General features: G+C 30.7%; 4 protein-coding genes across 5 annotated transcripts; 1 reads left to right on the plus strand and 3 right to left on the minus strand.

Annotated features, from left to right (window-relative positions):
- Positions 1 to 938: 938 nt before the first annotated feature.
- Positions 939 to 2,179, minus strand: LOC11415125 (transcription factor bHLH118). Of its 2 annotated transcripts, XM_003592340.4 has the most exons (3): positions 1,749 to 2,168; positions 1,334 to 1,663; positions 939 to 1,224 (listed from the first exon to the last, which is right to left on the minus strand). In XM_003592340.4, the coding sequence occupies exons 1-3, from the start codon at positions 2,067 to 2,069 to the stop codon at positions 1,141 to 1,143; spliced, it is 735 nt and encodes a 244-aa protein (XP_003592388.2). In that variant the 5' UTR covers positions 2,070 to 2,168; the 3' UTR covers positions 939 to 1,140. The 2 variants fall into 2 exon arrangements, with proteins under 2 accessions (XP_003592388.2, XP_024625623.1); XM_024769855.2 differs by lacking the exon at positions 939 to 1,224 and having other exon boundaries at positions 1,231 to 1,663; positions 1,749 to 2,179.
- Positions 2,180 to 7,107: 4,928 nt separating this feature from the next.
- Positions 7,108 to 8,348, plus strand: LOC11422874 (transcription factor bHLH118). The gene is made up of 3 exons (XM_003592341.4): positions 7,108 to 7,416; positions 7,533 to 7,880; positions 8,011 to 8,348. The coding sequence occupies exons 1-3, from the start codon at positions 7,264 to 7,266 to the stop codon at positions 8,083 to 8,085; spliced, it is 576 nt and encodes a 191-aa protein (XP_003592389.1). The 5' UTR covers positions 7,108 to 7,263; the 3' UTR covers positions 8,086 to 8,348.
- Positions 8,349 to 8,444: 96 nt separating this feature from the next.
- On the minus strand, positions 8,445 to 10,070 carry LOC120577924 (cytochrome P450 704C1). The gene is made up of 2 exons (XM_039829941.1): positions 9,650 to 10,070; positions 8,445 to 9,266 (listed from the first exon to the last, which is right to left on the minus strand). The coding sequence occupies exons 1-2, from the start codon at positions 9,956 to 9,958 to the stop codon at positions 9,156 to 9,158; spliced, it is 420 nt and encodes a 139-aa protein (XP_039685875.1). The 5' UTR covers positions 9,959 to 10,070; the 3' UTR covers positions 8,445 to 9,155.
- A 2,085-nt stretch (positions 10,071 to 12,155) lies between these two features.
- LOC112417661 (zinc finger BED domain-containing protein DAYSLEEPER-like) lies at positions 12,156 to 15,266 on the minus strand. Its single transcript, XM_039829942.1, has 4 exons — positions 15,208 to 15,266; positions 13,109 to 13,828; positions 12,953 to 13,028; positions 12,156 to 12,575 (listed from the first exon to the last, which is right to left on the minus strand). The coding sequence occupies exons 2-3, from the start codon at positions 13,773 to 13,775 to the stop codon at positions 12,958 to 12,960; spliced, it is 738 nt and encodes a 245-aa protein (XP_039685876.1). The 5' UTR covers positions 13,776 to 13,828; positions 15,208 to 15,266; the 3' UTR covers positions 12,156 to 12,575; positions 12,953 to 12,957.
- Positions 15,267 to 16,264: the final 998 nt, after the last annotated feature.

Genomic DNA, 16,264 nt, shown 5'->3' on the forward strand with positions numbered 1-16,264 from the left:
GCTTTTACCTTAGTTTTTTGACTAACGAGGTTATTAGCTACATAGTAAAGTTGACTCATTCTAAACAGTAAGAGCAAATGTGATGCAAAAGTTCGTCATGCAAAAGGAAAATGCTTGTTACAACGACAATAAACTTCACGAATGCTTCACGACCCACTAAAAAATAGCACCACTGAATGGTTTTTATGAGTACAGAAAACTATTAGGCGAAACGGTTTTAAAGACTTGAATATATTTTTAGCCTCCTACAAGTTATATTTCCGAATCTCTTAAATGATTTTGTTTTTATTTGGTAAACAATAGTGCATGAGTTAGAGATAGTAAACACATATAAGAATTGAATTTGTAATGTTTAGTTAGGGTTGGCCCTTCACATTGTTGTCAACTATAAATGATATTGGATTTTTTTTTTCAATTCTTTTTAAATGAAAACTGTAAAGACTATAATAAAGCCTCCAAATTATCGGGAACGACCCTGTGTTTAGTAAATATAGTTTTTGAATTAACTGATAAATATGAAAATGATATAAAAAGATGTGTGTTCAAATAATATTTATTGTTTTTCAATTATAAGATATAAACGGTAAGTGAGCTGCTATAAACTCGGAAACTAATTTTGCATGCAGTGGTGCTATATCTCCGGATAAAACTTCTCACGAACTCATAACGATAGCAAAACATCAGTGGTAACAAAAATTAAGGAATTGGTTTTTTAGTGGTTCGTGAAGCACTCGTGAAGTTTATTGTCGCTATAACAAGCATTTTCCAATTGCATCATCTCCTTCACTCTCCTCTACATCTTTCTCCTTTACTTTCACCTAATAGTTGAAGTTTTTGGGATACAATTGATTCCTATATATGTAACATGAAATCTGAGCTAGCCTTCAAGCCACATATTTATGCAACTTGGTTTTCATTGTGGCCTATGAAACTTCATATATACAAAACAGTAATAGATTTCTATGCTAAACTTCACAATTAATTAATTTTGAGTAACACAATAAGAAATGAGAAAAATGCAAAAACCAAAGAGATCCTACATGGATTCAATATTTACATTGCACACAAGCAAACTCAATCTATAAGAAATCACCAGCCAGTTAGAAAGAGAGAATATTATAAATATGACATTTTTTGTGTTTAATCTGAACAACTAAATGACGGATTCAAATTGGATAAGTTCCTTCTTAGCTCAGTTAGATCTACACTGTCGGAATTGATAACCTGTGAATCATCAAGCTCAATAATTAAAGAAAAAACTCAAAATATTAATTAAAGTATACACATGTTTTGACAATTTAAAAAAAAAAAAAAAAATGTAAACAATATGTACCTCACACTGCACACTATGGAGTAATTTTCCATTGACTTGAATAGAAAAGCAGCTAACAACATCAAGTCCATATCTCATCAGTTGTTCCAGAAATTTAGAAAGTGGGGCACCTTCCTCTATAAAGCCAGTTTTAGTACTGATTTCAATTCCCACAGTTCTATTATTCTTGTGGATAGTGAAACTACAAGAAACATGGCTTTTATTTTTAAGACTAGGATTAGAGAGTTTTTTCAGTTCATCCCTTTTGTAACTTAGTTCTTTCATATTCTTCTTCAAGTGATTTATGTAATTCACTGCCTCATTCATTTGATCAGATAAAGAACGTTTTCCCTGTTAGAGAAACAATAAATAACCCTAAAGATAACCTAGCTAGAAAACTTTAATTAATGATTAAAATAGATATGATATATTTCACCTTGATGAAGTGAAGAGGGAGAAGGGATCTAAGAGAAGTATGAAGGGTAGCCATTTCTTGTCTCCTTTGCTTCTCAATTTCCCTATGAACCATTTTCTTCTTATCTTCAATAGAATTACGATTACTACCATGATTTGCACGATCTATATAAAATAATTTGTTTGGTGGCCGGTTAGTATCCATTTTTTTAAGAGAAAAATCAATTACTAGAGAATCACAATCATCAAGAATCAGATCTTCAGAGATTTTGTGATGTTGGTGGTGGTTGAGACTATTAGATAAGGGTTTCGCCAGTTCATTGCATCGTTGTAAAGGAAACATGTTTGGTTTGGTCAGCTCAAAGACTTTCCAAATTATTGGTGGCTAAGGAATCATATATATGTTGGATTGTTTTGGGGAAGATATGTCAAATAAAGGGGATAGTGAGGGCCTTCATTAATATAAATTTATAATAAAAAGCAAATATTCCTCCCATTCACCGAAGTGAAAGTAATACAAGTACGATATGTATTTCACAATTCAGATTGGGACCTTGTTCTAGAAATTCACATTGTTTGACCTCTAATTATTCACATCCATTGATTTAAAATCCGACAATTTAAATTACACATTGATTTCTTCGCAGTTAAGCGATCTCATCCATAAATTATAATTTGATGGTTGATGGTTGTAACTGCGTCACGCAGTTAGTGCACAAATCTAAGTCATTCAATTTGAACTTAAAATTTATCTTATGTAAATATACCATAAGTTTAATTTTGATACTCTATCAGGTAAAAAGTTTTAAACACTATGTACTGAAATGGATAAGAAGTCAGCATCATAGTGGAGACAGTTTTGATGCCTTGAGATCTTTAGATCTCAACAGATCTAAAACATGAGAATCGAAGTGTACAAAACACCAAACACATACGGTTTCAATCAGATGCGTAAGAATTCAGATCATAGGATGGATCCAATAGGTTAGTACGTAACCTCGTACCCTTACAGATTAACAAAACTTATTGAAGGAGACCCCGATTTAAATATATATAAACTATATTTTATTTCAATTTGATAATATTTATACTATCTAAACTTATCTTAAGGTTTTGTGTAACAATTCAAGTTCTTCATTTTAAAAATTTTGATTTGAAAATATTGTTTTGTTAACGGTTAATATATAAAAAAATAAATATATGTAACTAAAATTGATAATTAGTTTTAAAGTTTTCTATAATGATGTCGACGTAAAATTAAAATTAAAAAATGGGGTTTCTAAGTGTAAATTTGTATAGAAAAAAATATTCGACCAAGATTAATAGTTAGGAGTAGTTAGGATGGTCATTGCAATATTTCCAACAACAAAAACAAATTGTTGTAGTAGACTCCCTCTTAAAAAAAATTGTTGTAGTAGACTCTCCCCCCTCAAGAAATTAATTAATATCGTGTGGACACTTTACTATTTTAATAAATAATAATAATAATAATAATAATAATAATATATCTTTTCACTAATTTTATTATTTTACAAAATTAGCAAAAGTCTATTTTTTGGGTCTTTTTAAGAGGTTCATACTAGACAACTTGTAAAACATAACCAAACGTAGGTAAAATGAAAAAATAGAACATAAATTACGGATTAAATTTGTGTTTTTGATCGATTGGGTTCTTTTTGAGTGAAAAAGAAAATAGTTACAACAATGGTCCTGATAGTTTAAAAGAAACTCAACGTAACAACAAACACAAAACAAAATGATAAAATCACAAAAACTTCGAAGCGTTGTGCTGCTACTAGCGCGCTAGCGCCCAGTTCAAAAGACCCATCGCTTCAGAAAGAACAACCTGGCGCCTAGCGCCCACTTCCAGGGACCTAGAGCTTTTGAATGACGAACGTACCCACTTCCAGGGACCTGGCGTGTCCTAGACTGCACAAAAATTCCAAAGGATTCTAAAATATAGTAAGTATTCATCCACTAAAACATAACTTCCAAACACAAGAGTTAAGTCATCACATATGATAGTTGAAAGCAAAATTAGAATGATTCGTCTTCAACCACCATAAAGATTGAAGCTTAATTTTCTCAAAAAGATCGTGAATAAAAACTTCCTTTTGTTGAAAAACTAGTGCATTTCTTTCGTGCCAAATAACCTTACGACAAGACAGCCAAATCAAATGAAAGGACAAACGAAATGTTTTTTGAGAAGCCATCTAGGAGTCCAAATTGAAGTAGACGATTTGTGACATGAGTTGGCTAAACTGTAACAAATCCCAGCCAATTATATATATCAAATCAAATTTTGCCAAAAAATTCATAAGACAGGAATAGATGATCAACGTCTTCCTGAAAGGCACAACTACATGCGTAAAATTGAGCGTTTGGTTGAAGTACCCTTCTCCTAATTAAATTATATGTTGTTTGTCTACGATAACGCAGCAGACGCTAAGCCAAAATGTCGACTTTTAAAGGAACTTCTTTATGTCAAATGCTATTTGTATGATCGACGTAGTTTGGTTGATCCAATGAAAGCATAGAGTTATAAAACTAGAAACATTGTTTTTTTTTTTAATACATGGAGTTGTCAAACCTCCTTGTCACCCACGTCAACCTGCAAAACAATAGAATGTAATTATTTACGGCACTCCCTCAATTGTTCTTCCTCCTACGCCAGCAACATGCTCCGCCATTTTCAAGCCTCACCACCCACCCCATCCTAAAGAGAACATGTCCTACACGGTCATAATTTTGTTGTCAACAAACTAAAAAAGTATAAAATAAAAAATGTCATTTACTTTTTATTTATTTAAAACTCCTTAGAATTTCAGGATGCATTTTTTTTTTTGACAATTCAGGATGCTTTTTTTTTTTTTTGACAATTCAGGATGCATTTAATATCGATCTTAATTTAAAAAAATTATAGGTGAACTCTTAATTTTTTTTGATAAATTACAGTAAAATTTTACATACCCATGTTAAAAAGCCAATACATATCTTCCCCTTTTTTATTATAAAATACAATATTTTAATAAAAATCATAAGGTCTACATTTGAACCATTTTTTGTGCGTCCAGAAATTTCCATACAATCAGTTAAATTAAAATTCTCGGATATTAAATTGATTTTTTTTAAGATGGAAATTAAATTAGTTGAATTGATTTTTTGTTGAATAAAAATTGATTGAACAGTTGTAAACATTTTTTTTTAGGAAACAATTGTTGTACTGTTTTTAGTAAAGTTTACTATAAAAATATTAAAATTAAAAAATTCAACATTCAACATGGTGCTAGTCACACCCCAAAAAAAACAAGTTACACCCAGAATGACTAATATACCTTTTAACTAAAATAAAAATTTCAAATTAACTAAATTTACATTAACGTAAATTGAACATAAGTAAACTTAATTTACATTAACCTAAATTGAAAACTTAATTTACATTAACCTAAATTGAACATAAGTAAACTTAATTTACATTAACCTAGATTGAACGTAAGTAAACTGAATTTACAAACTTAATTTACATTAACCTAGATTGAACGTAAGATTGAACGTAACTAAACTGAATTTACATTAACCTAGATTGAATATAAGTAAACTTAATTTACATTAATCTAGATTTAACGTAAGTAAACTGAATTTACAATAACCTCTTATATACATACGTAAACTAAATTTACATTAACCTAAATTGAACATAAGTAAACTTAATTTACATTAACCTAGATTGAATGTAAGTAAACTGAATTTACACTAACCTAAATTGAACATACGTAAACTTGAATTTACATTAACCTACATACGTAAACTACACTAACCACTTTTATATACATACACGTAAACTTAATTTACACTAACCTCTCACTTAAAATCAAATTGACTGACAGACATATCTCATACCAAAACAAACAATAAACAAATAGAACCTCATCGAAATTGAAATTCATGAAATTCACTAACCAACAAAGATGTTGATTCAGATATTGGTTGTACATCTATGGTGATTTGTGAATGAAAGGGGGTAAGGGTTCAGAATGATCATAAAAGATGAGTTTTTAAAAATTTACATGAAGAGGACAATTTTAGTATTATTGTAAAATTTTAAATAAATTTAAATGTAACTTTTTTTTTTTTTGGGTGTGACTAGCACCAGTCTTCAACATTCTTCTACTTCAAATTGCCTTCATTCACATATTACAAATTCTTTAAATTTTATCAAAATTTATCTAAATTTGTGGGAGCGTCTAACATGGACAGCCAAAAAAAAAAACATGGACGCAATCTAAAGGTGATCTTGCTATTTTTTTATTTTTTTTTGAAGGAAAAATGTGATCTTACTATATCTATCTAGTCAATTTTAATAAATATTATATTTGCTTTTCATTTTTTATTAATATAAAAATCAATTTTTACCGAAAACGAAAAATATACACCTCTTGAACCAATTTTTTTAGATACATGCACCCCTAAATTTGTAACTTGTATTAAAAAATGGTAAATTCTATGGTACACCCAATATATTTGAGTGTACCGATACACTCACTCTTTAAATTAATGGTTAAATGAGTTGTCTTTTGAAGAAAAATATATATTATTTTCTATCATTTATATTTATAATAACTAAATCTTATTCATCAAAAGTGTTAACGAAATAAAATTAATTTTTTTGAATTTTTAGCACTCATAATTGAGAATATTGATTATATTTTACGATAATATGTAAAAAAAATTACTATGATTCTTATAGACAATGAACTGGTATTTTTTCTTATGAAATGATGTTCTATAAAATATAAATATCGATACCTAGTTATTTATTTCATAAAAAATTATCGTTAATTTATAAAATTATGAAGAAAGGGTACCAGTACACCTCATTTTGTAAGTGTACCGTAGAAGTTCCCTTAAAAAATTATTTCATATTCAATAAAAAAAAATTATATTATTTCATATCATAAATTCATCATGAACCCCAAGATGTGTTGATAAAAAAAAGTAAATTTAAAGGGTTTTAGTAAAATATAATTGACAATTATTATACTTAATATTTTAGAGTAATTATGGTACTTGATTTGACTTGAAATAACTTGATGATAAAATCAAAATCACACTAGTGTAAACTAGAGGAAAACAAATTATGAGTGACATTCACACCGTGCGCACCAATCACTTGTCTGAGATCCGTGTCTTTTTTTGTCAAGTAGTCTAACGACTATAAATTCACATTTTACGATGAATAAGGGACGTGTTTGAGGTTCGAACTCCAACCTATTATTGTACGATACATTGTCTTCACAAACTGAGTTAAGCTGACAGGGACCCGACCCGAGATATAAATACAATATATAAAGAACTTTAAGACACTCATCTCCAAATAGTAGGGCTGCTGTTTATTTTTTCCACTTTCCAACTACACAATAATTAGGATACCCTTTCAAATATATATCGTGCAATTAATCAAGTAAGGATCTAGTATAGACAAAGATCTGATTTGGGGAGATTAAGAATCTTTTAAGGGGATTAATCCTGCCAGGAAAATGGCCGAAGATCAGAATCAACATAAAATATTAACTACATCGGACAATGATGATAAAAAGATGATTCGTAGGGAAGTTGAAAAGCAAAGGAGGATGCAAATGTCTATTCTATGTTCATCACTCCGTTCTTCACTTCCTTTTGATCTCATCAAGGTCTTTAATTTATTGTATTTTTATTTGATTTTATTTTATTTATTAACATGATGCTAGTTATTATACATATTATTATATTATATCGTAGTTTTCACAACATCTTTCTTTGCTTTTAGGGTAAGCGTTCAGTATCAGATCACATAGGTGAGGCTGCAAATTATGTACAAATTTTGAAGCAGAAAATTAATGAACTTGAAATAAAGAGAGATAAAATGAAAGAAATGGTTAGTTCAAGTAGGGTTGAAACTGGAAATGAATTATCAGCAGATCCTTCAAGTGTAGTGAAGTGTGTCAAGATTGATCTAATTCCAGGAGGGGTGGAAATTGTTATATGTAGTGGTCTCGAGGATTATAGTTCACGTTTATCAGATTTAATGAAAATAATACTTCAAGAAGGATGTGATGTTGTTCATTGTGTTACCAACCAAGTAAATGGCAAGATATTTCATACTATTAAATCTGAGGTACCTATCTAATCAATTATTAAGCTACTTATTTTTATTTAGAGTCTAGGGTATTTCAGAGTTTTGACAATTTTAGTTATGGAATTTGCACAAGTTTAATTAATATGAACTATTGTTGGTGAATGTATAGGTGGAAGACTTGGCACACCTTAATCTTGCTCGGCTGCAAAATAAACTGGATCATGCAATTTTATTGTCAAGGTAATCATCTATATGTTATGAGGAGAGGATCTCTAGTACAATCATATATATGATCAGTATTCTCAGCTTTCTTTAGTTAATTAACTTGTACCTGGTAACGTCTTGGTGGCAAAAAATTTCTTATTGAAGTAAATGTGTGACTATGATTAGGATTCTCAATTTGACTTGATTGATTTGAATGTAATTGTTACTATTGATGTTTAATTTTTTATTTCATGCCTTAATTTGATGCATAACGAAGGTAAAGACTAAAGACCATTAGATTTACATGCAACATACTTATTTCTCTTGACTAGTAACTCATCCACAACTTGGCCTCACCGGTGTCTGTGTTATATGACATATGAAATTGTTTTAATTTGCATGTATTCCATGTTGCTTAAAATAAAGAGAAAGTGAAAAAGTCTTCGTGAACATAACTCAGATGGTAGTAAAAATGCATTGTTATATGCAGAGGTCGGCGTTCAAACCCCAAACACTTAACTTAAAGTGAATTCTAGTCATTAGGTTACTTGAACAAAAAACAAAATTGTATCTGTATTTAAGTATATTTGAATTAAGTTGAGATAGCAAACGAGACTCTTACCATTTAACTGACATCCTATGTTGTCAAACTTGAGAGTGAGATAAAATCAAGATTTTACTAATTTTATCAAAGTTTACTTGAGCTCATAAGAGTTTATCAAAAAAGAGATTTTACATGCAAGTTAACTGGAGAATTTGATAACCTTGCTGGCATCTTTTTGGAAAAATAAATGTTCTCACCTCAAGTCCTTGTTAGAAAATTATTCAAGGAGAGGAAGGGTTGGAAAAGATCGATCCATTATATATACTTGATCCATTATTTATGCCACAAATTAAAGTGGTGTGAACCTAATGTTTTTTGCGGGCTGCCCGTGGCCCGAACGGGCTCCGGGCTTTTTCGGGCCGAGCTAAAAAGCCCTGGAAAAATTCGGGCTGCAATTATTAGGCCCAAGCCCTATATTTTATTCGGGCTTTCAGGTCGGCCCGTTTTGACAGCTCTACCTGCAAGTTTTACCGCATTAGATTTAAACAGTGAGCTGCTGAAGTCTCTCAATAACTTAGTTGAGAATTGATAGCTTGCTGATGTCGCCACTTCTCTCCATCTATTGTAAATATACCATCTCCCAGTAGATCTTCCAAGACACTATGGTGATACCAACCCTGCAATGGATGAAGATGTTTTTAGGCTACATACCATGGAGGAGCACTCTTATATATTCTTATTTATTTATATCTAGTTTTCTATAGCTATTGATAATTCGGTTAAGATAAATGAATAATTTAGATGGTCGGAGGGCTGTTCAAATATATAGTAAATTATGTTTAGTGGATGGATAGTAAATATAACAATATGTTGGAGATCATTAAACATCCATTCAACACCATGAACCACGACTTAAATGTCATTAACCACGTTTGGACCAAGCGTAAATTGAAGTTGCCTCCAGCACCCCGGTCGCAGTCCAACAAATGTTTGGGCCAAACCTAGGGGGAACATTCTCGCTTTAATGACATGTCGACGTATTAGTAACTATGAGTTATACCTTGCCATAGTTTGAGAAGTTCGTCGCCAGTATATGCTCAATATTAGCAGGATCTGAAGTGTACACTTCACTTCTATTGAAGCTAAGCAACCTATAAATTTTTCGTTTGCTTGTGATGTCAGTCGAGTACTCAAGCAGCCTATGAAAGTTGAACAGTTCGTGCAAGACTGTGCCAGCAACAGGGTGATATTTTCTTTTCTTGTCAAAATTTCTAATGCCATGGATTTTGATGATAAAACCAGCTAAACCAATTGCTATTAGTATTGGAAAAAGAGGTTTCATTGCAAAGAGAAAATCAATGAATTCCATTGCTTTTTTTTATTTGTTAGAGATATAGTTAGTTGCTAGTAACTAATTATATATCTCTAATAATATTTTCTAACCAATATGTGATTTTTTTTTTGGCCCAACCAATATGTGAACTTCAATACTAGGGACTAACATATATATATATATATATATATATATATATGTATGTATGTATGTATGTAAAGGGCAGTCCATAATATGGTGTGAGCTTTTATTATATATTGAAAGTTTGATGTCGTGGTTGCATTAATTTAAGCAGTGAACGAGGCGTAATTCAATTTCCACATTTAGAAATTCATTGACCTAATCATGTTTTCAATTTTGATTAGTGTTCAGACCAAAAATGTAATTATAAACATGTTAAGAATATCTAAAAACCGTTTTGTCAAAAAAATAAATTCTAAAAACCGTGAAATTAAGAGGATTTTTTATAAATTTAAGTAGGATTAAGACTCCAAGAGATCGTCTGATTGCTAGGGAGACAATATATGATACATCCATTATATTTGTTTAAATCCTATGTATGATGCATCAAAGAGATAGGATAAAATAAACAATTTTTCTATTCTATCCTGATTTGTTTTTGTAATTTTTATATGTGAGTATAGGCTGTGTTATAAATTATTTTGACATGATTAAGAATTCATTCCTTATTTATTACTATGATATTCTTCCGTTTTTAAAATGTTGTCATTCCTTACTTATTTATGATTAATTACATGCCATTTTTAAAATATTTAATTAATGATGAGAAAAAAAATCTCATTTAATTATAATATAATAATTATATCCTCTTTATTATCATGTGTGTATCGAACATATGATATGATTAACGTTTATCATGTTCATATCATATTCTGACCATTCGAACCCATAAGAAGTTTCAAGACAATGGGCAACTTGGAGATTTTTCATTTCAACCATTCACGTAATCATCATATTATAATTAACATGATTGCTTTGTCATTAATGTAGTACTACATTTTCAAAAACCAAGATTCATGTGGTAACAATAAAACTTGTAAAACGTCCCTAAAAAAAATAAATAAATAAAACTTGTAAAACGAAAATGATTAGATTCTTGTGGTTACGATAAAAACTAGTAGCAAAAACCAAAGGAAATTTTAAGATTTATTTGATTTGTGAAATTATATGTTTCGCTTTTGATTATAAAAATATTATTTAATGTTCATTTTTCAAAGATCTGTATACTAATAGTAAAATAAATAAAAAAATCTAGAACTATTAAGTTCTTAAACATATTTGCACCAAAGCAAATTTTTCCTTATTTTTTTTGTCTTACCTGAGTTCAACAATGAACTAGGGGTGGCAAATGGATGAATTGGATGGATATGGATTTGGATCCTAATGGATGGATCAAAAAAGGTCCATTAGTCCATTACAATCCATTATTTTTTTTCTTAAAAAAAAATCATCTAGTCCATCCAATTAGAATAAAGTCCATCCAATCCATCCATTATTAGATTTTAATGGATGGATAATCCATCCGATCCATAAATCAAAGTGTATAATTTTTTTTAAAGTGTATTATTTTTTTATAGGTGAATTATTTTTTTTTTAAGTGTATTATTTTTTTTGATAGGTGTATTATCAAAAAAACTTATTACGATCTCTTTTAAAAAAAAAAAACAGTTTATTTATGCAAAACAACTTATTAGGATCTCTTTTGAAAAACAGCTTATTTATGCAAAACAACTTATTATGATCTCATTTTCAAAAACAGCTTATTCATGCAAAACAACTTATTCTGATCTCATGTTCAAAAACAGCTTATTCAAAACAGCTTATTTATTAAAAATTGCTTATTATGATCTCATTTTCAAAAACAGCTTATTCATGCAAAACAACTTATTTATGCAAAATAGCTTATTTCGATCTCATTTTTAGTAACAGCTTATTCAAAACAGCTTAATTATGCAAAATAGCTTATTATGATCTCATTTTTAAAAACAGCTTATTCAAAACAGCTTATTTATGCAAAACAACTTATTTCGATCTCATTTTCAGAAACAGCTTATTTGAAACAGCTTATTTATGCAAAATAGCTTATTAGGATCTCTTTTAAAAAAAAACAGCTTATTCAAAACAACTTATTTATATAATCAAATTTTAAACCGTGCCAATAATTCATTTAAAATAAAACTATAACGATTAAAAAAGAGTGTGTAATAATTATGTTTAGTATTTTATACCAACAAACTCTTGCAAGAAAAACTCTCTGCAACAAATGAGTTAATTTTTTTGCTTTCCAAAACACAAATAGTCATTGATAGGTTATTTCATGAAGAATGCAACAGTTGATTATATACGCGCTAAACAAAGCTACGTGCCAAAGACTGAAAATTCTTGGCATCTACAAACTCAAATGAATTAGACACTGAATTCAATATCATATGGTCGTGACATGAGTGAAACATAAGACATCTTTATTTGTCTATTCAACAATGCCTAAGAATGCCTGCTTCAAAATCAGTGATAATGAGAAATAGCCCAGCTGAGTGGGCATGGACTCCTCACATTGAGCTACAACAGCTTCCTCTGCTATGATCCAGCCTTCGCTATTGGACTTCACTTGTTTAATCTCTTCACAGCAACTCTGAGAAAATGAAGACATAAGAACATAACAAGCACAAATATAACCACTATTTGACAACACTGAATTAACCTCTAAAAACAAAACACACTAAATTAAGGCTAACACAGAGGGATAACAAGGATGGAGAATCAATTATGTTCAGGACAGATGAGTAACTAGCACAACCATTGAAGCATACAAACCCAAAAAGTCTGCTTTCTAATCCCACTAAATAAAGAATATGCTTAATATATCTACCAGGAAAACACTATTGCCATTGCCATCTAACAATTTTTCACCACTAAGCCTTATATTCTCAAAATTGTGAAAGAGCAGGGAAAAATTATGTAGATAAATTTAAAATTTCAGACATACTAAACACAACTAGACCTACTGACCTGCTTCATGTTAAATTCATAGAAGAGAAGCTTGACAGTTCCTCAACAAATTGAGGACCATCATGAGATATTCCAGCTACAAAAAAGAATTCACTGAATTAAAAAAGGCACATGTTAAATGAAAAAATTATAAATAACGAGTTGATAGATACTAACCAGGAGTTCCACAAAGCCAATCATGTGAGCACAATAATGCTTCAACATTTTCTGGCAAAAGAACACTTCTATATTTATCTAGTATCCGTCCACCTATACTGAATGAGGACTCTGATGCCACTGTTGTAATAGGAATGCTCAAGATATCACGTGCCATCTTAGAAACTTCAGGGTATTTACCTTCATTCACTTTCCAATATTCAAGAACATCTAAGTTGGCATATTGATTATGATCAAGTCTCTCTTCATCCAAATAAGTTTGTAAATCAGTCTCTTTTCTGGAAGGTCCGCACAATTTACTTTGATAATTACTAAAATCTTCTAATTCACTTGAAGGAATGATTGGACTACCTCTATCAGACCTTTGTGAAGATGAAACACTTAGCTCATTAGAGGACAAGAGATATTCTTGAAAAAAAAGTTTCATCTTATCAAGAATCTCATTAGCAATTTTCACTCCTCCATCATTACCAAACAGCTTCACATAGCAGTATTCAACAAACTGTAACTTATATCTAGGATCTAAGATGACCGCAAAAGAAAGAATAACACTGTAACAGCTCCAGTATTTGTCAAATTTGGTCTTCATGCTTTTGGCCATGCAACATATTTGATCTTGATTAACAGATACATCATGATAAACACATGCAACTTCTTTGAGTTTCATTTGAATTCTCCATACAGCACTAAAATAAAGGTTTGCAGTTGGATAATTGCTACCTGAGAATAAAGTTGTGATATCATAAAATGGCTTCAAAAACTCATCAATTGTGATATCTAATTAATGTGGGACTAAATGTTAATAATCATAATTCAAGACGTCTATGTAGTTATGAAATAATTCATCGTATAATTATCGGACATGATTAGCTCAGCTGTACTAAATAAATAGCTTTGCGTGTCAAAAAGGAAAACTTTGTGCTATCATACACATCAGCAAACGATGAAATAATTTGGAAAAAGTTGCTATGTGATGAGAAATAATTTGGAAATAATAATTACAAAGCTAAGTGATGTTGATAGTTTGGATAATTGCTAACTGAGAATAAAGTTGTGATATCATAAAATGGCTTCAAAAACTCAGCAATAGCTTCTGCCTCAATCCACTCGCTATCCGATAAACTCTCAAAATGAGGATCAATGTCTTGTAGGAGGGAAAATGCGTCCTTTAAACCAATAGTACTATCAAGCATCAAATAACTGGAATTCCACCTAATAGGCATGTCTTGACGAAGTTGCTTAGAACTTACGTTTGAGAGTTGGTCTAAACAACTTTTGAACTTTAACTTTCTTGCCTCCGAGCCTCTTATATACTTCACGCACAATCTAATCTTATCCAAAGAACCTTCAATAACTTTTATACCATCATGAACAATTAGGTTTAACACGTGTGCCCCACATCGAACATGAAAATATGCCCCACCAGCCATAAGAGAAGTTCCAAATGATGGATGTTTCTTCAAAATATTGACCATTGCATCATTATTAGATGCATTATCCAAAGTAAGTGTGAAGATTTTTTTCTCGATACCCCAATCCTTTAAGAGACTTACTAACTTCTCAGCCAAATTAACCCCGGTATGAGGTGGTGGAAAGTGAAAGAAAGCTAACACTTTTTTCTCCAACTCCCATTTCATATTAACAAAATGGGCAGTCAAGACCATATATTGGTCAGTATTTATCGCTGACCACAAGTCAGATGTTAAGCAAATTTTCCCTGGGATTGAATGTAAATAGCATTTTAAATTTTCTTTTTCGCTTCTAAACAACTTTAGAACATCAGCCTTTGCTGTGTTTCTAGAAATCCGCTTAGCATGAGGATGCAAAAAAGAGTGTAAATCATGAATTCCGTCGTGTTCAACAAAGGAAAAAGAATAATTGTTCTTGACAATTACCTCAGCAATCTAGGACAAAAACGTTGTCTAAAGAGGTTGTAGCAAAAACTATGACAACAATCATCAGAAAATCTTCAAACGTTGTCAAACAAACAACTATGAAAACACTACAAAATCAACTAAGAAAACACAAACAACAACAATCTCAGATAACCCAATTCAGAAAACGCAACAAAATCACATTACAATATAATAGAGACTCACAAAGGCATAGAAGAATCGATTTCAAATTTGAAGAGGAAGAATCGAATCGTCGTCGGAATTTGAATCAATAGGAAGTAGGAACAGAAGAATCGATTTCAGATTTGAAGAGGAAGAATCGAATCGCTGACAATTGCTACATATGTTCACAACGAATTTCAGATTTCAAGAGAAATTTGGAGAAGAAATTAGGGTTCAGTTTTTAATTTGGGGAAGAAATTAGGGTTGAGTTTTATTTGGGGAAGAAATAAGCTATTTTTTTTTTTTTGGTTACAAATAAGCTATTCACTATCTAGCTTTTAATTTTTTTAATTGTTTCTTTTTTTTGTTTTAATTTGTTATTTTTTTATTCAAATGATCCATTGGATAAAAAATAAACAATAAAAAGTGATCCATTGGATCTTTAAAATCAATTGGATGGACTAGATCCATCCATATTGTTTAATGGATGGATTGGATACAATCCATTAAAAATAAAAAATGTTTTATGGATGGATTGGATGGATTTTGTAGTGGATGGATCGGATGGATATGGATTTCATGGATCTAATTGCCACCCCTACAATGAACCTTCAAGTTCTGGGGTCACTACACTAGTGAAAATTACTATGTTGCCCGTAAGTTAGAGAATGATTGTGGGATATTTACAAAAGGACACTTTCACGGCTGAGTCGGATAGATAACCAAGTCTACAGAATGTGAGGAACATAGACAAAGTTGTGAATTTTGGTCGTGGTGTATATCTTTGATTAAATTGACGGTTAGCTTGGCAAAATCACGATAGACAAGCACGAAGTGAATACCACAGTCGCTCCAAACATGTACATAGCCAAGCTCACTCGGCGTTTTTCCGCTTAGAGATTACTTTAAGATATGATTGAAAGATGAAGTAAAATTGCAATTAAAAATCTCTTTTTATACTATTTAGTGAGTTGTTGTATAAGTTAAGTTTTTCAAACAAGAGGGGTCATATATGTATGTTAATGTTAGTTCTGTTGAATTTTTGGTAGCATGCTTTGATTCAAGCTTGATTTTCTCATTCCTTCTGAACATGGAGCTT

The sequence above is a fragment of the Medicago truncatula genome, chromosome 1 (assembly GCF_003473485.1).
Source record: "Medicago truncatula cultivar Jemalong A17 chromosome 1, MtrunA17r5.0-ANR, whole genome shotgun sequence".
In the NCBI taxonomy this organism is placed as follows: domain Eukaryota; kingdom Viridiplantae; phylum Streptophyta; class Magnoliopsida; order Fabales; family Fabaceae; genus Medicago; species Medicago truncatula.